The following is a 25,277-nucleotide window of genomic DNA, read 5'->3' as shown; positions in this document are numbered from 1 at the left end:
ACAGTAAACCTACAAATCAACATTTACTCCATCACACTTCAGCTGTGGGGTTGACCTGTTAAGAAACATACTACAGTACTACAATCCTTAAATACAGAACAGCAGTCCCACCTAATTAGGAAAAAGAACAAGTGACTGAGTTTGTAATGGCTCTTTGAAGGTCACTTCTAGACTGTTGTTATTTTGCAGTAGGAGTCAACCACATACAGTACCAGCAAATCCACGATACACAACAAAGCCACTTCTAAAAATAAAAATTGGAATGTCCCTGGGGAAAACACTGGAAATCATAGGGTAACAAGTGTTTCATGTGACTTTGTATAACCTCCCCACAAACAAATCAGAATGAATGCTCAACAAACGGTGGATATTGCATAACCGCCCCAGAAACTGTGTGTCAACAAACCAGGATGAATGCTTTAAAAAGACAGGTAATTTAGAAACAGCCAATGATTCCATTATGACAGTATCAAAGAGTCACTTAGCAATGGGAAAGTCTTACAATGAGAGTGTGGAATATAGGAAATGCTCAACAACAAGTGATCTTAGCTGCTCACTCAGCTTTTCTTGAACTCACTCCTTATCACTCTGCAGCAAAACACCAAGGACACTGAAAGGCAAAGAGTGCCTAGGAAAGCAAGAGCTTCAGCTTTTTAGAAGATACGTATTACTCTGTCCACAATAGACAGGACACTCATTTTCAGGCCTTTAAAGCCCAAACATAGTGTTTGTGACTGGATTCCCACCTTGATGTAAACACTTTGGAAGAGAAGGGACAATGAAAGGAGATATTTGGAAGATCAAATGGGCAACCCAACATCTAGTATTGTTTTCATGAGATGGAAGTCTGTTTGGCTGAGCTGCGCTCAAAAGGGTGGCCTTTAAATAATTCTATAAGTTAAAAAAACTGAAACTGCTGCAATATGGGCTCTGGGAGAGATAGGCTAGACAAACACTTTAAAACTCCAAGCATAAAGGACAACACTGAGAAAGAATAGTAGGCTAAGGAAGAAGTTGTTTTGGAGATACTGAGGCACAGCCAAGAATCGAAAGAGCTGCTGCTGTTTCCCCATAATTAGGGTTTTCCAAGGACTGAGGCCTTGCTTCTCTTGCATGTACAACCCCTGATTTTGCCACTGCTTCCCTAAGCAGCAGCAGTAAGCTGCCAAGAACAAGAAAGAAACCAGACCTATTTTGTTTTGCCAGGAGGGGTGTGGCAGCTGTCTCCAGCTAGCTTGACTTAGCTCAAGACTGAAGTCTGGAGAGACCCTTACAGCATGGTCCTCTGAACATGCAGGCTTAGAACCTTTTGACTTATTCTGCCAGACTCAAGGAAAAGGCCCCTGCAATGTGACAGCCTAATACCTATGTGGAACTCACAAAAGAATAGCAATTGCAATGTTGTCATTTGACTTGAACTTTTTTAAATGTCCAAAGTGCTTCACTTCCATTATCTTGCTGCAAATCTTGCAATAACTCAATAGGGGTACAATAACCCAATAGGCCCAGTGAGACACACACACACGGCCTCCCCACTTGGCTCGCAAGTCCATTTCAAGTCAAGCCATGGCCATCCACCATCATCTGCTGGCCAGGTAAAAACATGGCTACGCTGAAATGCTTTTTCCTAATTGTCAGGTCTTTAGAAGCCCCTCACAAAGCTCCATCTTGTGGAATGCTCTGCAAGTCCTATACTGGCAAAAGATCACCCAGCAGCTCACCTGTCTAACTTGGCCCAAGAAGGGTGGAGAAAATAATGGTGTAGTTCCCCCCCCCCTAAGCCAGTACTATTATCCTCCATATTGCCTAAAGTCACTTAGCAGGTTAATAATAGATTCAGATTTTAGAACAGAGACTTCCTGATCCACAGCTGTGTTCCTTAGCCATGTTTATACCAGTTACAGAAAATACCATGCCTCTTTCCTGTCATTTCTCTCGTGGCAGCCTCTCTCACCTGCACATTTCAGACTGCTAATTTCAATCATTCTGTCTATCCATACCCTTTGAGCATGTGAGTGATGCCTCTCCATACAAATTTTAATATATATTTTTTATAAAACAGACCTCTGCAGATGTCAAACTTCTCTTGACAAAATCTTTTCAAAAGCAGATACTGGAAACACGTTATGTAGTTTCAACACCAGAATTTTTTGTTTTATTTTTTAAGGTACTGCGCTTTGCTGGAGTATCTCAATGAAGGTAATCTTTGCCACTGTCAGATACCTGGCACCTTCAACCCAATAACGTCCCACCCAGGTTATTCTTCCAGCTAGTAGACTATTCCCCAGTGCCAAAATGTTGATACTATAGGTTTGTCTGCACTATATGCTTCATGGAGACAGCTTGAAACTACCGTACCATTCCCATAATGGTTTGCCTTTGTCTTATCTACCATAGCACACAGAACAATCAAGGCATTGTATTTGGGCATCACATGAAAGTTCCCCATTCCTCTGGCACTTCAACCTCCTAGCAGCTGGTCTCCGACAGGAAGTGGCAAAACCTCTACATGCCACATGGCAAGTGAGGCAGCTCAAAGAGGCAGTTTCAATGGGCCCCAGTGCAATCAATAGAACGTCTAGACAAGGAGCAGGCAACCTTTCTGGCCCTGAGGCATGGGGGGGGGAGTTCAGTAATCCCATCATGCACCTCTTCTCCCCAAAGACAACAAACTGGGAAGCAGAGATGTGTGAAATGGGCAGAGAGATGGGGAGCAAGCTGAAAAGGGGGAGTTATCCCATGTACCAGTGGAGAAAAAAACACAACAACAACAACAACAACAACAACAACAACAACAACAATTCCCCAGCCACTCTGGGCAGCTTCCAACAAAATATTAAAATACAATGATTCATCAAATATTAAAAGCTTCACGGTCATTGGACTAAGGGGACTAGAGTAGTACCCTAGATGTTCCCCTGGTGCCTCCTTCCCAAAGCCTGGGAAGCTTCTGTCTAGCTTAGGGAGGGAGGCGCGAGGCTCTAATGGGTCCGAGATCTGTCCTGCCATCTTCCCAAAACCCATCCAACTTTTAGAAGGAAGCAGGAGGGCTCCAGCATCCTGCCAGAGCCCTGGAGGCGCGATGCTCATGTGTGTGACGTCACATCATAAGCATGACATTGACACACACACACCCAACGGCCCTTGCAAGCTAGTGCCTCTGGCCCTAACTGTTCCCCTGTGAAAAATTTCACCACACTCCACTGCCATGCACCTTCCTGCACATGCAAATTGTGCTCCCAGCAGTCTGCCAAGCAGTTGTTGGGCAGGCTGAGGGAAGCACAGTGGATTCAGGAGTGGCAGTGGGGATGGGTATTCCATGGTGGGCTTCAGAAAAGGCCTGTGTGGACCACAGGTTGTCCACCTGCAGCCTAGCCTATTTCATCACCCAGGAAGGAAACCGTATTACACGATATTGGAAATGTGAAAATGCATGTAAGCCAACATGTTAGGAAGGGAAGAAGATTAATGCTTAGAGCCTATGTGCTGGTTTAGCCCTTCACCTGCGTGGGTTTGAATTGTAGGGAGAGAATAAATGCAGTTTGATTTGGCTAAACAGGTGTATGTTGAGGTACTTAAACTTGACTCACCATGAAGAATGCTTAAAACAATTCCACATAGAAGATGTATGTATTCATATACTCAGGCTTACCATTTCGAGACAGATCAAGTTCTACCAGCTGCATAAAGTTTGCTATCTCTGGAGGAAGCCGCTGAATTTCATTATCACTAAGCCCAAGTTTTCGTAACTTTACAAGCTGAAAGAAAGGCTGGAAAAGAAAACAATTATCCATTGTTAAGTGTGTATACAAAAACTGCAGGTAGTCATGTTAGTAGTCCATTAAAAAATAAACCCAGGTGGTATAGCAAAGACCATTTAATGTTCCCTAGTTTGTGACACTTTAAGTCTCACTCTTTTGACAGAGACTGCCCAGTGTGGAATATCCCCTGTGAGAATGCATGCATGGGGTCAAATCTGAATGACAGCATTAGAATGTGGGCCTATTTGGCCAAAGCTAACATTGATGGTGCTTCTTTGCTGCCAAAATTCCCCTTGCCTGAAATAGTGCTAAATATTTAATTGTGATCACAGTGAATTCATACCAAGCATCTTTTCAATAACTCGAAATGAAAATTTCATTACTTCATTTTACCAGACTTTGTCTCGTCACCCAAAAACTATTCTTACATTCTAAATCACATCAATTGAATGAATGGAGGAGAGAGCAAAATTGTTTGCATCAGCCCTTCCTCCCAAAACGTTTCATGTTTACTACTGCGCAACCAACGATAAGGCTCTCACTCTCCTGATCCCCATGCATTGGAAAGACAATAGAGTTTCATTGTCTCACTCCCAGGCAGGCACTCCTTGGTCAGGTTGCCTATTTCTGAAAGCTAAGTTGCTTATATCACTGTATAACAGTACTCTGTCCTCATAACCAGTATATCTGAACAAATGCATTGCTTTTTTATTTCAACTGGATATTACAAACTGTGCAGTGGTAGCATACAATTGTCATGTAAATAGTGCTGCTGCCTTGTTCTAATTTATTCAAATGGGGTCAGAAATTCATGACTAGATTGTCCTTTTGTTGCCACAGTTTGCTGCAACAGTAAGGCACACAGGACGGCTTCCCAGCATTCCACGTAGTTGGACATTCATCTAATTAATTAATATTGGCTGATTAATATTCTGCAGCCTTTTTTTAAATGTGTCTGTGGGAGGGGGGGTTATTGTTTTGCCGTTTCGTTTTACTTATTTACTTGTTTTATTCTGTGGACGGCCCTGAGAGCTTATGATGGGTGGTACATAAATCTAATAAATAAATAATTTTTCCTGGAGCGGTGTAAGTGCATACATCTCTCTTCAGCTGGAGAGAGGTGGCTCTGCATACATTTCCCTTTGCAAGCATGAAACCATTCCATTCATCGAAATGGATGGGAATTCCATTGTAAATGCATAGGAACTCATCGTGACTCTCCAGAGGAATTCTGGCACCAGGCAGGAGAAGACAGCATTTTTTCTAACAAGGTGGTGGAAGATAAAGGTACAAGCATATTTCACTCCTGTCATATAAACCTAGAGCACATCTGCACAGTTTGTGAGACACCAGAGTAGATCACAAGCTGTGGGGTGGCTTAATAAATCTTTTCTTTGTTGCAAAAACAGCTGTGCTGGCAGGCAAGAGGCAAGCTAATGTGCTGTTTTCAGCTTGATGGGCCCACAGGCTGGACAGATCTGCTCTAGAGGAAAGAAAATTGTATAAACACATATATTATGTTAATTTTTAAAGTAGAGTCGGCAACACCGTGTTGCAAATCAGAAGTGTGCATTTTGGGGATTCCTGGAGATAAGGATCAAAAGATTCTGTATCCCTTACTGGCAAACTTACAACTTTATGTGTTTGCTGTTCCTGAAGAGATAAGAAAACACTCTTCCTTGCTTCTTCCTCCACAAGCCAAACCTTACCTGCTTTAACCCATGTGTGTTTTAATATTAATAAAAGTAGTAGAATAGAAAGTGTGCCTCCCACCACCACCCAAAAATATGCAAACTTTGTGGACAGCTTTTAATTAACCTAAATGCATTCAGGTTTTGAATTAAGTGATACAAATTCAAAATTTCTAAATATTTAGGATACTGTAAATCAGGGGAACTTGCATCCAAACTAATGTTTTGAAAACGAAGCAAGTAAGATGTACTACTTCTACGTTATTTGTTTTGTTCTATGATTGAACAGTGAATATATGTAGTGATTCTGACACCCACATACAAAAGAAGTACTAGGAATTTGCTGGTACCATACAACGCCCATTTTAAGGTTTCTATGTGGCATGCAATGAAATGTTTTGCTTATAATCCTCCTGTGATTAGTACTTTGTGCTGACCCCAAGCTGTCTGCAGTAGCTTAGCAAAAAAAGGTCAACATTTGTAAAGTCAAAGCTAGTTTGGAAGCAGCCAGACCAAAAGAGAAAAGGAGAATGAGCAGCTTAGGTTGGTCCAGAAAATATGTTCTGTGCATAAGAACAGCAACCAACTTGCATAATTTTTTAAAAGTACAATTTATAAAGTGAAATGGCCCGTTGACATCAGACATTTATTTTGTTTACCTTCCCTCTTCCTACCACCACCACCTTGCAGAAATGATATCAAGAGCTCTCTCAAGTTGTCAGATGATATGAACAGGCAAAGCCACAAACCACACCTCCAGTAAGTGGAAGCTACCACAACCTGACTTTGTCTTTCCTCCCAGCATGCTGCTTACAAAAGCCACAAACCATATGCGGTAACTTCAATATGGTGTTCTTGCATAAAAATCTGGCGTGTATAGGTTCGGATCACACTGTTGACATCTGAATTTTACCTGGGATACCAATTGTGCTACTCAAACCTGCATTCCATATACAACAACCTATTCAAATATTACATCCCACACATGGCACATGCGGAAGTCTTACATGAACAAACTCCCGAGAAGATGTCTCCCTCATGCTAGCAATCCTCCTCAGCTTGAGGACAGAATAGGTGTGCAATATTTTACTCATTGTGTGCACACAGCTTTTGATCATGAAGACTGTTTTTACAGAGATTCATGTGGTGATTCAAATCAAAACCCTGAACAAAAAAAGGAAGGGAATCTCACTGCTCTTTCTTCCTTCTCCCACTCCACCCTGAATCTGATCCCAGAGGACTCCCAGAGACAGGACCCATTTTTTCAGAACACTTGGCATGGCATTCTCATAGGGTCCTCTGCCATTTCATTGAACCTTTAGCCTGCTCCAACCTAGAACAGTGTTTCCCCACCAGTGTGCCTCCAGATGTTTTGGGACTACAACTCCCATCATCCCTAGCTAGCAAGACCAGTGGTCAGGAATGATGGGAGTTGTAGTCCCAAAACATCTGGAGGCACACTGGTTGGGAAACACTGACCTAGAATATAATTCAGCTTCAAAACTTTGTACCACTACCCATTACTGAAATGAGTGCTCACCTGTACGTAGGTGATTTGTGGTTTTAGCCTTTTTTGTAATTATTACTTAGGACTTTTAAAAATGTACTTACACCCATGTCCCTGTGGGCAATGGGAGCATCTTATAAAATGTTACAGCAATTATTGTAACCTTCCCTTATTCAGTCTAAAGATGTAGTGGTTACACTGCACGCAAGTATAGTGTTCGTAATTTGTGACAGTTTTCCTCCATTTACTAAGGCCCAGTAGGTAGATCAGGGCAGAGGTTTCCTAACACACACACACACACACACACACACACACACACACACACACACCTTTTAGAGCCAAGGGAAATGTTTGGGAATTTAAGAAACTGTTGTGGGCACCACAAAATACCCATTTCACAGAAGAAAAACTGGCGGTGCTCAGAACCAACCCCACAAACAGGCAAAACACCCACTTCCAACCAAAACAAACAGACAAAAGCAGGTAACACCCACCCCTTGCAAGCCAAAAAAGCAAAGATTTTAAGAAAATGGGACAGAAGACCTTGGCAGGTGCCAAGGGAGGTTTTGAGTGTGATGCTGGGGATTCCAGGATTAGTAGTTACGGTGCATATGGTGCAGCTATGTGATATCGCTAAGAATATATTCTGTCACACATCTGTGATTAACGCAGCAGTTTTCTTGAAGAAGGAGAACCAGATCTGTCACCCGCTTTTAAGTCACCTCAGTTTTAATGATTGGGTGAGCTTTTAGCCAATAGCTGAGAACTGAAAAAGAGGAGCATTTGCCCCTCCCACCCACTATTTGTATTGGGCATCCATCCATTTAAAAGATGTAGTCACAGAAACAAGAACAGCCCTTTGTTTTTGTTGTTGAACACAAATGGGACCAAACCCTGTATGAAACATCCAAACACCAACCTGGCGGCAAGTGGAGTTGCTGTTTTAGGAGGCAGCCCAGCACAGAATCAAGGGAAAATATTTCAAATTCCTCAAGCACCAGGAGCAATTTTCAAAGTGCCTAGGATTTTTCCAGCCACACAACACAAAACTGCTGCTGTGGTGCATTAAGAAGGGATTCACAGGGTCACACTGCAAGGATCACTTACTCACCCTCTGCACACTCTCTGCACTCTAACAAAATCACTGAGATTATCTGTCGGAGCATCATTGGTCATTAGCCAAGTAGGTGAGGCAATAACAAGCAACCTAGCCTTGAGTTTCATAAACACAGTCCCGCAGAACACTCTGCCGATAGAGAGGCAACAGCTTCCTTCTGTTCCAACTTTGAAATGCCTACTGAAAGCTTTTCTGTTTCATCAGGCTTATTCAGGCACTTAAGAATACAACTTTTAAATGTGTATTAGGTTTGATGTTAAATTTGATGTTGATTTGTTTAAAAGTTTGTAAAACTCAATAAATATTAATGGGGGGGGGGACACCCTTCCACAATAGTTCTCTGATTTCAAAAAATATTACATGGAATTTATGTAAAGTTGCTGTGAACTGTTTGATATTTTCTTTATGATTTAGCATTATATAAATATTTTCATAGCTACATTAACGTTCTTAAAAAAAATTGGTCATTCCCGATCACGTAAAATTGAATTAAAGCATACTAATCAAGGGCTACCCACTAGCCAGTCTAAACATTACTGATACCAAATGGAGATCACTTTCAAATCGCCCTCACTGCAGCTGTTATTTCATGGTAGACAGATAGTGTACAGCAGCTACCTCATGCAGCCTGGTGATTTTCTCTGTACCAGTGGAAGCGTCTGAAAATGTTATGCACCAGTGTGGTGGAGGGGGGAAATCACACTAACTCTATCATGACCTTTCAGTAGCTTATCACTGCCGGTAATAGATGCCACATGGAGCAATTAACAGTAGTCCTTCCTTACTTAATTGTACACATGTAGACAGTTTTGCCAACAAACAAGGGTGTAAACACCATCTCACAGAAATTGCAGATTTAACACCATAGCCATTTTATTTTTTTAACACATGGCAAGTGTTATAAGCACAGTTCTCGCTGTGTGTTTTCCCCCCTTAAATTTCTGTCTCGTCCTTTCTCCAAAAGAAGCGCAGAGTGGCAAACAACCAAGCCATAAAATACAAAAAAAGCTGGCTGCCTTAATTTTTAATGCTTCTAAGTCTGTAATAGATGCCTAGTTCAATCTGTACTCTTTCACAGAATGGTATTTTGTAATTAGTAACACAGGTTAGACAACAGAGGTAGGGGATCATGCTGAAACCAAAACATCCACAAAATCTGGGCGTGGCTCACCCACTTGAGATCTGACAGGTGATCTCAAGTCTAACAAGGTTAGCAAAAGAAGATTGAAATGGTAGCCAAGAGGTAGAGTGAGCAGAACGACTGAACCCTCAGCACTTCCCTCTGACATTGCCAGTCTAGTCGTGGCAGCTGTGCTCAGAAAAGCTTCTCATCTGTGTGACCTACACTCCTACAAAGAGGCCAATTTTGAGCCCATCTACATTACTGCAGACCCACTGGGGGCTAGGAGGGAATGGGGAAGCAACTCAACAGAAGCGAGGGCCTTCTGTCACAGATAATTCAGAGTTACTGCAAAACCTAACTTCCACATGCTCACTTCAGTAATGCACTGAAATGATTGCTTTGTTTTCTTGTGGGCACAGATTTACTCCCACACACACACAAAACATGTAGAATGAGCAGCAAAAGCAGTAAAGATTAAAGAGCATCTGCTGGGAGACTCATCAGATCACAGCACAGGGAGAAAGCTTTCACCTCCAGCTGCTGCAGAAGAAACCTATAATCATACTTTGTTACTGGATGCCACCGATTCTGTGGCCAGTTTAACTGGAAACAGGGGGAAAAGGACTGGGGCATACACTAACAAGCCGGGTAGCCATGCTCAGCAGTGGGAAAGGGGAAGAAAGAATGTAGACAGATTACTTCCATTACCAGCAGTGCCATGGAGAATAAGTAAGCAACCCAGCCTGCTACTTTGTATAAGTAATTCTTGCACAACCAACCACAGCATTGAACAACACACCAATGTAGCACAAAAGAAAGAAAACATTAAATACTTTGACCTTGCCTTATAGCCCCCTGAAAGTGAATTGAATGGTACAAACTTTCCCTTTAAGAAACAGTATTTTTTTGGAGTTTTACAGGTCTGTGCCGCTGTTGTTTTCAAAAAGCCTTCAGAAGTTATCAGTGAGGGAACTACCTAGTTTGAGACTGATGGAACCTGATGTGTTCCCGAATGCTCAGGGAGATTTTGCAGTGGGGGAAGCTGGCGATTCTGTCGAAGCCCTGCTCTCGCTATGCAATGCAAAGATGAAATGGGCAGCTGACACAATTGACGACTCCTTGGCATTCTGGGGAACTTCAGACAAAGGAAGCATGCTGGACGAAGCCGAGAGTACAAATCTCACTCCAAAGCCAACTAAACACTGGCTAGTGCAGGTACGCAGCCCAGCCCTGTGGTGCTTCTGGGCCCAGGTCTGTCAATGGAAGCCCCAGTAGCCCTAGTGGCTAGAAGCTACTTTTACCAGCTGCACCAGCTATGACCACCCCTGGAGAGCTTGGCAGTGGTGGCTTTGAAATTGGATTAATGCAATGCACTTTATGAGGAGCTTCCCAAGACCCCATCAGCATAGAGAACCTGATTTGTTACTGGGCCACATTCTAGATATCACTATCTGTATTAAAAACCCTTGTGACCAGTTTACTTGTCCAACCCTGTGCTTGCCCCCTTGAGCACTTCGATCTGCAGCACGGTTACTGTTCCAGGTGCCACATTGCAAGAAATTGAGCTTTTAGGGTGTTGCATCTACACCTAGGAACTATCTTCCTATTGACTGTACACTGTATCCTTTTTGGTGCCTGCTTAAAACATTTTTGTTTCAGACAAGCCTATCCAGACATGTAGAAGCAGTATTAGAAACTCAAGTACAGTGGACGCTCGGGTTGCGAACGTGGTCCATGCGGGAGGCACGTTCGCAACCCGCAGCATTCGCAACCCGCGTCTGCGTGGGTCACAATTTGGCGCTTCTGTGCATGCACAAAGTGTGATTTAATATCTTTGTGCATGCGCACGCGCCGAAACCCAGAAGTAACCTGTTCCAGTACTTCCGGGCTTGGCGCAGAGTGCAACCTGAAAAGATGCAACCTGAAGCAGCTGTAACCCAAGGTATGACTGTATATAATCTAATCGCCAAATGGCACCTTAGACCTAGGTTATGGTCGCCACAATACAATGTCTAGGTGGTGTTTGGGGGTTTTTTGCAATGGGATTTGTTGTTGTTGTTGTTTTCATTTCCACACTGCTTTATATTTTAAAGAAAATATCTCAAAGTGGTTTGCAACACATTAAAACATCAAATAAAACAATCCAGAATAAAACAAATTCAAAGGAAACTATTTCAGGTCCTTCTCTAAGTGACATTTTGCTTCCTCCACTCATCAACCTGGCATCCAGAGATCTCCATGTGGTTGCAATTGGACCCACGCCAGTCACAAAACACACCTGGTGCCTGGCTAATTTCTAACATTGCAAAGAAGTTACTTGTGTCTAATCTACTTAGATGTTTTATTAAAACAAAGCAATATATGAATTTTGTTGAATATTTTCCCTCAGTTGCAAAGCTTTCACAAAGATGGGCAATTACTGAGTTAGTGCTCTACATTAAGTAATTACAGCAGTTGTTGAAATCTGAAGTACGCCACACACATTGCAGCTACTTTTAAAGCACTTGGGATTAACTTTAGAGGGAGAGATACTAATGATGTACAGAATGAAATCTCAAGTCACATCCCAAGAAGGAAAGGTCTGTACTCCCTTCCTATCACTAATCTACACATTGTTGTCCACACAAATCTGGAGGTGGCAAACGTGTGAAGAGAAGAAATGTGTATGTGGACTATTTGGGGAAGGGTGATAGCTCAGTGGTAAAGCATCCGAAAGCTCCTAGGTTCCATCCCTGGCATCTCCAGGTATGGCTGGGAGAGACTTCCTAGCTGAAACCCTGGAGAGCTTCTTCCAGTCAGTATCAGCAATACAAAGTATGATGGACCAACAGTATAAGGGAGCTGCCTATGGTTCCTAAGAGATCACCTTAGATAATGGCAGAAGATGCATTTCATTTTTTTGTAAGAATGCAAATACATGATGCTAAGCGGTTCTGTTTAAACATGCAAACCTATTTGGGAGAGGGAAGAATTCAACACAGGGGTCACACAGGAAAAATGCAATGAACCTCTCACTAATTCTCACAGCTGGTCCTACTGGGCTATGGACATTTCTAGTTGTATCCCTTATACGCCCACCCATCCTCGCAACCCATCCCTTCCCTCATTAACTCCAGCATTTAAGCCCACATTTTCCAGCTGTGTCTTGTACTGTACACATTAGTTTCACTACAAGGACAGATGAAAATCCCTAGTGTACTGTTGAGAATAAGGTTCTTGCCGAAGTATGTGTACACATTGCAAGAAAACAAGTGTTACTGGAAGCACTTGGGTGTAACTGAGTGCAGGCCAGCACCCTGTTGATTTAAGGCGTTTCCAAACCAGGTTTTCCACTCCAAATTTATAGAGGAAGGCTGTCATAAAACATTGTATTCTAATGACAGAGAAGAAAGACATGACGTGACAGCTAAATCCAGAGTTTCATCAGGTTTTTGAAGACCTGCACTTCTGTCTATCTGGCTTAGCATCAGAGGTGTGCCTCAAGTGTATTCAAATTGCTTTGGATGATCCTAGGGTGCGCTTACTTACCTACCTTAGAGGCCACCCGATACCATATGTCACATACAAAAAGAAAGAAACAAAACAGTGAACACTATAAAATGTTGACAATAATAGAAACAGAAATGTCAGCAGGATATAAAAACCTAAACTACTTCACAAGGTTGTTGTGAGGATATAAATGAAGAGGGAGAGAACCACCTTGAGCCGCTTGGGGGAAAGATGGGTTGTAAATGCTTTAAAAAAAAGTAGGTGATAAAAATTCTCTGAGTAGTTTCCAACATCAATCCTTCCCAAAGGCTTGGATAAAAGTTCCTTGATGAAGACTTCTGGGACATTGGCCAGCCTGCAGTCTAAACCAGGCATCCCCAAACTGCATCCCTCCAGATGTTTTGGCCTACAAGGACCAGTGGTCAGGGAAGATGGGAATTGTAGTCCAAAACATCTGGAGGGCCAAAGTTTGGGGATGCCTGGTCTAAACTGTAGGCACTTACACTCCTTATGACAATGTGTCCATAATTTAAGAAGACTGCAGAAAAGTATGACATTAAAAAGTTGTTAGACCCTAGCACAGGCATCCCCAAACTTCGGCCCTCCAGATGTTTTGGACTACAATTCCCATCTTCCCTGACCACTGGTCCTGTTAGCTAGGGATCATTGGAGTTGTAGGCCAAAACATCTGGAGGGCCACAGTTTGGGGGTGCCTGCCGTAGCAGTTCCAAAGCATGTCAAAATGCAAGTAGATAAATAGGTACCACTCTGGCGGGAAGGTAAATGGTGTTCCCGTGCGCTGCTCTGGTTCGCCAGAAGCGGCTTAGTCATGCTGGCCACATGATCCAGAAGCTGTACGCCTGCTCCCTCGGCCAGTAAAGCGAGATGAACGCCGCAACTCCAGAGCACCGCAATGGTCAGGGGTCCTTTTACCCTTTACCTAGACCCATTTAGCCACTACAGTGCAGTTATTTTGTTTTTTTAATGCATGTTCATAATCCAAGTGCTCTTTCACCTAAGCAGCCTGAAGAGCCTCAAGGAACAATGAAAATATTCTGATCATATTAATTTACAATAGGAAGAACAAAAGGTAACATGCAAGCTTGGGCGGGTGGGTCTTCAAATTCAGTCAGAAGGCTATGCAGAGCAAGTAAACAGGCAAGCATCTTTATATATCTCTGCTTCTTCCTCCATGCTGCTCTTCTAGCCCCTCCATCCCATTTTTTTCCTCCCACCCAGTTTTCAGGGTGTTTCCCCTCCGTCAGGATTCTACAGGCACTGGGCTTGCTCAATACCCATGAGGATGTTTTGAGGGGATATCCTCCCTGCAGCAACCATCCATGCCTTTGTAGGGTTTGTATCTCTGAATATATCAGGGGTACCCCATGCCTGCTCCTACCTCCCATTTGTGCAAGTGTGCTGCACTTCAGGCTACCTAAGCAATGGTATTCAGGTAACTGAATCAGAATTAGAATATCATATTTGTTTTAGAACATTGCAAGTATTATTTTTTAAAAAAACAAGTTTAGCTTGAAATATATATATAAAAACTTGTAATAAGTATTAAAAATGAGAAATTTAAGGAGGTGGTTTACCAATTCATATTTTAAACTGAAAATTCAAATACCATATTTTTCTGTGTATAAGACGCCCCCTATTTTGGGGGACTCAAAATTAAGAAAATGCACTACCGGTATGTACTATCCGTGTAGAAGACAACCCCTTATTTTAAACTTCAAAAATTTAGGAAAAAATATAGTCTTGTACATGGAAAAACACAGTGTATATATATGTTGCTTCTATCAACTTGTGCTGTCTTTTGTCCTCACTTCATTGCAACCCCTAACTAGAAAACTTGCTTTCAAATCGACACTATCACATGGCTGAATCAGGACCAATTGTAAATCGCCTCACATTTACTGTGGGAACAGGACAGTAACATCCTGTAAGAACAGAAGCCAAAAGGTGACTAATCACCTGCAAAAACAATGTTAGGGACTGTTAAGGCATCAACAAGGCATGAGACATGAGATATTCTCTTGTGGGTCCTGGGGATAGTTGAGAAACTACGCAAGCAGTATTGTCAGAAACATTTGTACATCCCAAAAAGCGCTGCCATGCATAGTCCACACAGCAATGGCCCAGAGAGCAGTCTGAAGGCATATAACACAGCTCCACTACTACTGGAACTAAGCCAGAACTATGTTCTTTTGTCCTACACAATTACTTGTTTAAGTACGAATTGAATTAGTGGGGAGAATGCCTTGCTCACCACAGGTGTACCCTTTCAAAACCCTGACTTCATGACAGTGGAGAGGTGGGCAGTGACAACCCACACAGGATCCCCTTCCTCCACCACAGGAGAATTACTAGAATAATAGTGTTCCAAGCTCCTTGGAGGAAGAGCAATATATACGCAACAATTGCAGGAACCTTAATTATCCAGTTTCACATATGTCTGGCCTTGCTCATGGTACAGTATCACCTGCATACCTTAGCTGACTTGAAGCAATGCCATGCCATGCCTTAAAACCTGCTGTTCCAGAGAATCTAGATATTTCAAAAGAGAATGTTCAGGCAACAAGCCATCCCCTTCAGCAATAAAACTTGCTGGGTGGAAAGAAATTCTATTATTATTATTATTATTATTATTATTATTATTATTATTATTATTAGCAAAAGGAAATGTCAGTTCCATTATGTGTTTACAATCCTCCAAATGCCATTTAGTTCTCTCTCTCTCTCTCTCTCTCTCTCACACACACACACACACACACACACACACACCTTATATTGTCATCTCTCAGGGTAAAGCATGAATTGCTTTAAAGTCTCAAGGCTCGCAAACGAAAACACATTGTTTCTTGCCTAAATGAGATTAGTCTTCCCCTTCATACTAAACTACTAAGGCAGCCTTCCAGAACCTGTTTTGGATTCCAGCTTCCATCATCCCCCAGCCAGAATCATCAATGGTCAGGGATTGGGGGGGGGTGTAGACCAGAACATCCAGAGGACAGCAGGTTTAAAAAGACTACTTTTGTTACATATTTCCTGAAAGAAAATAGCTATAAAAACATGCACATTGCATTGCCCCCCCCCCACACACACACACGTTGCTGCTGGATCTGTTCTTCCTACACATTATCAGGATGGTGAAGAGATTTCCATTATGATTTGGAAGTTATCCCCTATCAGGACAGGTGTGTGGGGTTATTGTTTTCTGTCTCTACTATATATTGCACACACACCCTTATTTGCACAAGTTATCAAATGTTCAAGGAGCTAATTTAGGCAGCCCTTCAATGTTTTCACACCTTTGGCAATTTCTTTCTTTATTAAGACCATACCTATACTATGGAATTGCAGAGTTCTGGACATTGGATCTGAGAGCCAAACTACACCTTCATAGATGTGTTCCTGGTAGTCACTTGCTAGACTGTGTAGCCCATGCATTTAAGAAGACATAAAATATAATGAAGGGATTGCCTTCCCAGATATCAACCATGTCAGATAACCCTATGCTCAGCAGCAGATGGCTTGGTGGTGTGTCAGCAACAGGTGGTGCTCACTCATTGCAGGGCCTTTTCAGTGGTGATTCCGTGTTTGTGGAATGCTCTCTTTAGGGAGATGCACCTATCTTTATCATCAGTAACTTTCAGGAGAAACTTGAAAACATTCCTGTTTACCCAGGCATTTGATAGCTAAAGAATACTGTTCCTGGCAACACTGAGACCACCGAGTGAAACCATATTTTTAACTCTATGCTTTTAGAATGTTTCAGACTTACTGGTTTTTAATTGTAGTTGGTTTTTTGAATATCTTCGTTTTTAAATTGCGGGTGTGCTTATAACCCTGGGCTCCTTCAGGAGGAAGGGCAGGATACAAAATTCAAGAAATAATAAAAAATACTGGGAGGTGCAAACAAAGACCATTGTTAAAAATGAAAATATGTACACTCAGATGTTTGGTAAACTGCACAAAATGTTATTTAGACAAGAGAGATGTATTGGCAGAGGTGATATATATATATATTTCATCACAGTGCCAGTAAATAAAAGGTTTGGGTAAAGCTTTATTTTAATGGAACCACGTTAATTTTGTTTACATAGAAATTTCTATCCTGCCCTTCTTAATACCTATGGACTACTCAAAGCAGCTCAAAACAGGGGTCAGCAAAAGGTAGATTGGGATCTACTGACAGATATCTAGGAGATTGGCAAAAGTTTCTGACTTCCAATTGTTTAACAACGATGCTCTCCCAACCCACATGCCCAATGAGGTTTATGAAAATGAAGGTTCAGGGGTCGGGAGGAGAATCAAGAGTAGGACCTTCATGTGAAAAATGTTGTGAGCTCATTTCTGGTACTAATCATAAATTTATGGTCCGAGCATGTGCTCAGAGGCAGCTTGCTTCTAATTCTTCGAATCAAGTCCACCCAGTTGAGCCTCTATTTTGGCTGAGCTACAGTAAAACAAAACCAAAATAGAACCCTCAAGTGTTAAAGCCTGCCAGTTCCTGCCTTACGACCCTTGGAAATCCCAATATTCCCTAAAACAATTTCGACAGAAGCAAGGGCCACAGATAAAATGCAACCTTTATTTATCAGCTGGTGATTATTTTTCTTTGGGTGTGGGGAGAAGCAAGTGGAGTGCTGGAATGTAACCTGGGTTCAAGCCCTAGAAACACTTCCTGGATCTGACATGTTACTAACCATACATCACTGGGCACTGCTCTTGCGAGGGTAGATGAAAATGAATGAATGAACGAACGAACAAATGAAACACTTTTGATGAATTCAGAAAACACACCAAGCCATACTTTGTGGTAACTATAGACTAGAAACACAAACATACAAGAAGTTCACTCCCCTGACCAGGACACAGCATCTCCGCAAAAAGAGTGATGACTAACTCATTTGCTCATGCGGACATCACACCAAAGTCCCTTCATGTCTTACTCATCTGAAGTGGGCTCCACACATATAAGAAGCCCCAGGCTGTGTATGTTGATGTCTGCATAGGAGGAGTCAGTGTCTACACACAAAGGCTTTCACGCATTCAGAGACCTTATGGGCCACACACAACTAAGTCCTACTCAGAGTAGACCCAATAAAAGCAACAAACCTAAGTTACGGTAGTTATGCCCATCAACTTTAATTAGTCTCCTGTGAGCAGGACTAGAACTGACTACCACCCTGCATGATCAGGATCCCAGAATGAGTGTGTGTGTGTGTAGACAGGCTTCCCCCATGAAGACATACATACAATGCATGGATAGAAGGGGATGTGCACAGATAGCAATGTGACTTGGGGGGGGGGCAATAGTCCTGCCTTTCTGTGCCTACTTTCACCCAAGTAATTTCTGAATGGGCCTTGAATCAGAGTTGGCAAAAAACCTTGGTTTGAAAACCAACTTCAAACTATGGCTTTTTATTCTGGTTTGGTGGTCAGACATAAGCCTCCCCACCCCACCCCCCAGTTCAGACACCCACTTCACACCAGTTATACTTCCTTAACTATGTTTTGCTCCAAGAAGAGTCACTGTAAACTGAGAGTACAATATAAATAAGGCTAGTTCTTTAGAAGACCAAATATAGGAGATGAAGGTATTGTATTTCTTAAAGGAAAAACTCAAGAATGGAAAGACAAACATGTTTATCACTTTTAAGAAGCATGTTGTCAGGTTCAATGGCATACCCAGACAAACAAACTGAAAGACCACAGCATGATATTTGAGCATGAAGCAGCTACAAACACACACACAGTATGGCTCAGTGATTTGGCATATGACTCGCACAAAGGTCTGCACCCATGAAGCTGTGCCTTTGAATCCTGGAAGAAGACAATCTAAAAAGACTGAGTTTTTCTAATGAAGTTCCCTTTCCAGAGGGGAAGCACAAACTGTATAGGGCAGAGGCACAGCTCAGTAAAAGAGCAATGTGATCTCCAGTAAAATAATACAGTATCAGAGAGCAGGACTAGGAAATACTATTTTTTGAGAATAGCACCATGAAGTTGTTACAGTAAATGCCACATTTTTAACCACCAAAAAAGAGATGCTGGTATTGCGTACCCTTAAGTACCCCCTGGGGGGGGTGAAGCACTGAGAATACTGTTTTCTAAGATTTTGAAAAGCCAGTACTAGAGAGAGTTGATTGGTCTTTTTATTACATAATGTTTGATTCCAAATCAATGCACAGGCAGTGAAGCAGCATACTGTATATATCAGGCCTCCCCAAACTGTGGCCCTCCAGATGTTTTGGCCTACAACTCCCATGATCCCTAGCTAACAGGACCAGTGGTCGGGGAAGATGGGAATTGTAGTCCAAAACATCTGGAGGGCCGAAGTTTGGGGATGCCTGGTATATATCATTCCCATGGAATTCAGCTGACCTGATTTAATTCAAGACAGTTCCTTATATCCTAGATGGAATGAATCATCACACAGAATACTTCAAGTTCTCTGGCAATTTATAGGTGCTAAAGTCCTTTGCTCCTAGGGTATGGGTTCTAAGAGTGAAAATAGCAAGAGGAAACAAACATCCCTCATCCTATAAATTGAGAACTGGTCATTCTCAGTCTTTCTACTTCAAAAATGGCCTGCCTACCATACCAAAAGTGATTATTCTGCTCCATTCTAGTAGCTACTTGAACCAAAGGTTACACTCCAGGCTTGCACTCCTAAGCAGCTAAAAAGCTCAATATCGGAAAACAGACTTCCACGTCTCTTAAGGCAGGGATGTTGGAATTAACCTAGATATTGCTGGACTCCAACTTGCAGCAGCATCAGCAGCCAGTGCAGCCAACAGTCAAGGATAATGGGACCTGAGAGTCCAGCTATATCCCATCACTGTCTTATAGAATCAGGAACCATTGCTATAAACCAAATGTGACTCAGAATACACACCTGTCTGCACCATATTGTGTCCAGTGGGATGCAGATCCATATGCACATCGAAATGCTCATTAGTATTTTGATACGACTAGCCACACATAAATGGTAGAGAGGGTTTTTAAGCATGACCAGAGCTAGATAAGGGTGATGTTTTCTCCAAGTGTCACACATGCTGATTCAGCAAACATTCTTGTACATCACATCACATGAAAACTTTTACCAAAACCCAGTAGCTAAAACAGCAAGCAGCAACTTTCCTCAAGCTGAATTCTCCACCTATGTTTCTTTCAGGTTATTCTCTCAGGTCCTTGCCTGTTCTGTCCTTCTATTTCAGCCTCTGTCCTCTGTGAAGCTTGTCACTTAGCTTCCCTGTATCCCAGTTCTCCAACATTCCCTGTGTTTCCACTTTAATCTAGGCATACTGCAACCTTCTCCTCCCTCACAGAAACTGAACTGCAAAGGGCTTAGCTCCCCAAGAAACCACAGCAACTCAGCCAGTTGGTACCACAGGCTGTTCACTACCACAAATGAAGATGAGGTGGTACTTGATTCATAAACTTGTACAGTGAAAGGGGAAGTATCTACATTAAGGGAGGGAAACAGTGGCAGGAGGGCTTTTTTTGAGAGCTTTTACTTGCTCTCAAAAAAAGTCAGAAAAATGCTTTCTGCCCATATTTTAAATCCATCGAAAGATGCTTTTCAAAACCACTGGTAAAAGTAGCACATATCAATACCATTGTGGCATCTATGGATTATATCACTCACTTATAATGAGGCCTCACTACAGACTCACGCCAAGTATTTCAGAAGAGATGCAAGGTAATCTGAGCTGACGTGGTTAAGTTATAGTCACAGAGTCTGCTTTATTTGTACTGTGTGTGTTTTTAAAACATAAAATAACCCACTCAGAACCATTTTATTTGGGCAGGCTAACAAAAGGCTAACACAACCCCCCCCCCAAAAAAAAAATAACACAGCAGGAGACTAGAAATTTTAAAAACAATGTTTGTAATAGTCCCTGTGTAAAGGGGATGGTCTTCCCCATCTCACTGTACAGTAAATCCAAATGGTGTATTTTCCATGGCGAACGTGTGCATGGGCCAGTTCAACAACTACAAGCAGCCACCCTTGTGACTACATTAATTGAACACAGTACTGCCATTGCAGAAATTCCCATCTCCACAGCAATACAGTACCTGCAAATGAAAGGATAGTTCCAGCACTACTTTAGCGGGAAATCACCTTTAAGTGTTAACTCAGGGGGCGAAATCCAGAAGTTAATTTTCGTGAGGAAGATAGAGGCTATCCAACAGGAGCCCAGTACCACTTTCACTATTCTCCTATATCTCGGGTCCCAAGTTTGTTTGCTCCTCATTTCTTCTTTCCTGACAAGATGCTGTTCTAAAATCTCATTCGTACCACCTGGCTGTGAAGCAGGATAGTTTGTTTTTCTTTACAAGGCAAACAGGCCATCACACAAATGGAAAAGCAGGTCTTGCAAGACTTGAGACTTCGGTCTGTGTTGGCAAGGAAGGCTGGCGCCCAGGCAGAGACAGCTGTTTTTCAGGTCCCTTTCCCTACCTTGCCAGCTCCTTGCCCCACACCTTCTCCTCTCGTCCAACGTTGTTCCATCCCAAACTAGCGAGCGGGGGGGGGGGGTTTGCTAGCGCGCTCTGACAGAAGCCCAGCCATGCGCCAAAGAGACCACCTTCGGAATGTATTGATGCCGTCGTGAGAACGGGGGTTCACGACACTCCTTCCGAGTAAACCAGTGACCCGCGCTGGTAGGTGGATCGAAAAGAGAGCACTAAGAGCGGAACCCCCCCCCCCCGCCAACCAAGTTCAGAAGTTTGAGAAACGGCCCTGATTTCAGTAGGCCACCTCCCCCTCCCTCCCCCCCAAAAAACTTCGCTGCTAATGGTTGCTCCCAGTCCCAGCCGAGGTGAAGGAACCTCTCGCGGACTCTTTCACCTCTAGGTTCGAGGAGGGAGAGAGAGGCGAGAGCGGAACTCCTGACCCACCTGAGAAAATGAATCTCCCCCCCCCCTCTCTCTCTCTCACTCACACACCCAACTGCAGCCCCATATCTCGCTCACCTTCGGCAGCTCTCGGAGCTGGTTGGCGTCGAGCAGGAGCTCTTCGAGGCTGCGGCTGTAGCGGTAGATTTCCTCGGGCACGGCGGCCAGCGAGCAGTGGCGCTTGTCGATAATCTCCACATGACGGTTGCACCGCCACAGCGGGATGCAATGGAACATAGCAGCAAAGGCAAAGGCGGCGGCGGCAACCCTCTGGCTGCCTCCCGCAGCCCAGCCCTCGGCAAGCTGCGCAAGGCTCGCGCGGCCACTCGGGGCAGCGCCCTCCTCAGCCTTCCCGCGGCCCCCTGCCCGGCTCGGCTTCCAGTTCCAGCGCCAGGCAGGCAGGCAGGCAGGCGCGCGCGCGCGGCTTCTTTCGCCCTCAGCCAGCCAGCCAACGAGCGCGCGGGGGGGGGGAGAGAGAGAGGAGAGGAGCAGCGGAGGGGGGCGGCTCCACACCCGGCCCTTAGCAACCCTCGCCGCCGACGCCGGCTCCCGAGGCACGTCGCCTTCGCTAGTCTGCCAGCCACCGCCTTGGAGGGCGCCCTCGCCTTCTCCTCAGCAAGTCCCGGAGGAGGCGGCGGCGGCAGCAGCCCCTGCAAACATTCGCCTGGGACAGGAGAAAACTCTTTCCTGCCGCTCCAGCCGCTCCAGACTACTACGCGCAGAAAAAAGAAAAGAAACAGAAAACCTTCCTGCTGCTTTTGTCTCTTATTGGGCCTCCGCTGTCCAATCAGTGTCCCCGAGTTTTCCCAAGGAGCCCGGCTCGCTCGTCGCTCAGGCAGCAGCAGCACCTTTCTTCATTCCTGCGCCTGACCCGGAACACTCGGCGCTCTCGCTCCCTCCCTCCTTCCCTTCCTCCGTCGCGCTCTCGCTCTCCCTCTCTCCCTCCCTCGCTCTTCCCAAGCTGACATCACCAGCCGCTGGTCCCTCCCCTTCTCCCTCGCTGGGACTCTGGGATCTGACCCCGAGGTGGTGTGTGTGACACCCAAGCGAGGGAGAAGGGAGAAAGAACAGGCACCTCGCCTCCGTCTGCTGCGGAGGAAAAATCCGGGGGACGCGGAGGACGAAGAGGGAATGACCCACCCCCCTCCTTCTCCCAAAGTTTCCTGGCCAGGGGTAGCTCAGTCGAAAGAGCATAAGACTCTAAATGTCAGGGTCGTGGGTTTGAGCTCCATGTTGGGCAGGAGATTCCTGCATTGCAGGAGGTTGGTCTAGATGACCCTCGTGGTCCCTTCCACCCAGTGCCAGATTTACGTAGGAGCTAAAGAAGCTATAGCTTAGGGTTCCACTCTCTTGAGGGGGGGCAAAAAACTAAAGGAAAAAACTGGATGTACATTTCCAAAATAAAAGATAAAAGCAAATAAAATAAAACCTACATACAGCAACAGTGTTTGAGTTGTGTAGGTTTCTATTTGTTATGTGCAAATGGCTTTAGATCCCAATTAGGTCCGTAAATTACTATATATATATATATTCAACACACAAAAACAGCGACAATTTGTTGTTAACAAAGGACAGCTGGACATATACAGTGACACCTCGGTTTAAGTACACAATTGGTTCCAGAAGTCTGTACTTAACCTGAAGCGAACTTTCCCATTGAAAGTAATGGAAAGTGGATTAATCGGTTCCAGACGGTCCGTGGAGTACTTAAACTGAAGCGTACTTAACCTGAAGCGAACTTTCCCATTGAAAGTAATGGAAAGTGGATTAATCCATCCCAGACGGGTCCACGGAGTACTCAACCTGAAGCGTACTTAACCCAAAGTATGAGTGTAATTGGTTCCAGAAGTCCATACTTGACCTGAAGCAAACTTTCCCATTGAAAGTACAGTAATGGAAAGTGGATTAATCCGTTCCAGACGGTTCCGCGGAGTACTTAAACTGAAAGTACTCAAACTGAAGCGTACTTAAACCGAGGTATGACTGTAAAGGGTTAGGCTGAGACCAAGGGGCCACCAATTATGTCCAGGCTTGGTAATAATAATAATAAAAAAACCCACTAGCCAGAAGAAACATAGTAAAAGTACCTCTAAGCACATGCAGATGACCTTATCAATGAGCAAGTGCACCACATTTTCACCCGGAATCAAGGAGACAGGTTTCTAGGAAAGATGGTGTTGCTCCTACACAAGTCTGAGTCCCTACATGTATCTAGAAATACAACACCATCCCCACCTCCCTAGCAAATATGCATAATTAGAGAACACAAGCTGTCTTGCCCAAAACTCCTGGCCCCCAACTTTCACACTCTTCACATTAACAATATTTAAAAAATAATAATACAAATACCCTCAAAGAAAAAATCTTTTCCAACTCTCTTGCCATAGATATAATCTTCATTCCATGACCAGACTAACATCACCAAATAAGTTTTGCAACCGTTTGAACAGGGATTTGAACTCTGTGGTCTAAACCACAGAGCCTAGGGCTTGCTGATCAGAAGGTTGGAGGTTTGAATCCCTGCGACGGGGTGAGCTCTCCTTGCTCAGTCCCTGCTCCTGCCTACCTAGCAATTTGAAAGCATGTCAAAGTGCACGTAGATAAATAGGTACCGCTCCAGCAGGAAGATATACGGCATTTCCGTGTGCTGCTCTGGTTCGCCAGAAGTGGCTTGGTCATACTGCCCACATGATCCAGAAGCTGTACGCCGGCTCCTTCGATCAGTAAAGCGAGATGAGCGCCGCAACCCTAGAGTCGTCTACAACTGGACCTAATGGTCAGGGGTACCTTTACCTTTACCTTTCTCCAGTCCAAGTCCAAGGCATAAACTGCTATAGCACACACACCTCTCTGATGGAATTTAAGCAGAATCACTGTGTGTTACGTGCTTGTAGCATACATATCTAAAGAACACATACCGCCTCTCTCAAATTCTGATTTGTTGCATATCTAATTGGCATGCACCTCTTTTTCAAGGTAGAGTATTTCTCAGTCAGCATCCTGTGTTGGTGATATGATAGCCAGAGCTGCCAGTATCTGGAAGTACTCAGACCTGTCTTAATGAGGTCCTTCAAAGGAAAGCAATTGCATTGGCAGAAGCTCATCAACACCTCAAGGTCTGTTTGAGCTTGTTGTTGTTTAGCCGTTTAGTCATGTCCGACTCTTCCCGACCCCATGGACCAGAGCACGCCAGGCACTCCTGTCTTGCACTGCCTCCTGCAGTTTGGTCAGACTCATGTTCGTAGCTTCGCAAACACTATCCAACCATCTCGTTCTCTGTTGTCCCCTTCTCCTTGTGCCCCCCCATCTTTCCCAACATCAGGGTCTTTTCCAGGGAGTCTTCTCTTCTCATGAGGAGGCCAAAGTATTGAACCCTCAGCTTCACAATCTGTCCTTCCAGTGAGCACTCAGGGCTGTAGCTGTTTGAGCTACAGACCTTGAAACTCATGTCTGTTGTCAAAGTGTTGCACAGGGGGCTTCTAGGTCCTAATAGTGTGGCTGGGTTTAGGATTAGTGCAGGCACGCCTTCATCCTCCCCTATCACATTGTCATATGACTCATGCAAGGCCTTGTGCAGTGCGATTGCACCAAGTTAGCTGCAACGCACTGACTGGCAGAAGTGTCTATGTCTATATCGTATTGCATGAAACGAGTCTCTGACAATGAACAGCTAAAA

At 43.9% G+C, this 25,277-nt stretch overlaps 2 protein-coding genes across 2 annotated transcripts in view; one reads left to right on the top strand and one right to left on the bottom strand.

Moving 5' to 3' along the window:
• Positions 1 to 22,493, bottom strand: part of LRRC1 (leucine rich repeat containing 1) — a 61,015-nt gene extending 38,522 nt beyond the window's left edge. The window contains exons 1-2 of the mRNA XM_035109787.2: positions 21,680 to 22,493; positions 3,653 to 3,770 (exon numbers count right to left, since the gene is read on the bottom strand). Of these exons, the coding sequence (XP_034965678.1) occupies positions 3,653 to 3,770; positions 21,680 to 21,838 (277 nt within the window). The 5' untranslated portion in view covers positions 21,839 to 22,493. The remainder of the gene's footprint in view (positions 1 to 3,652; positions 3,771 to 21,679) is intronic.
• GCLC (glutamate-cysteine ligase catalytic subunit) overlaps positions 1 to 25,277 on the top strand; it is a 122,081-nt gene that overhangs the window by 936 nt on the left and 95,868 nt on the right. The gene's annotated exons all lie outside the window — the stretch shown is intronic.

Source organism: Zootoca vivipara, chromosome 3 (assembly GCF_963506605.1).
Source record: "Zootoca vivipara chromosome 3, rZooViv1.1, whole genome shotgun sequence".
NCBI classification, from domain to species: Eukaryota; Metazoa; Chordata; class Lepidosauria; order Squamata; family Lacertidae; genus Zootoca; species Zootoca vivipara.
Note: the sequence above shows the minus strand (reverse complement) of the source record. Positions and strands in the feature narration are given on the sequence as shown.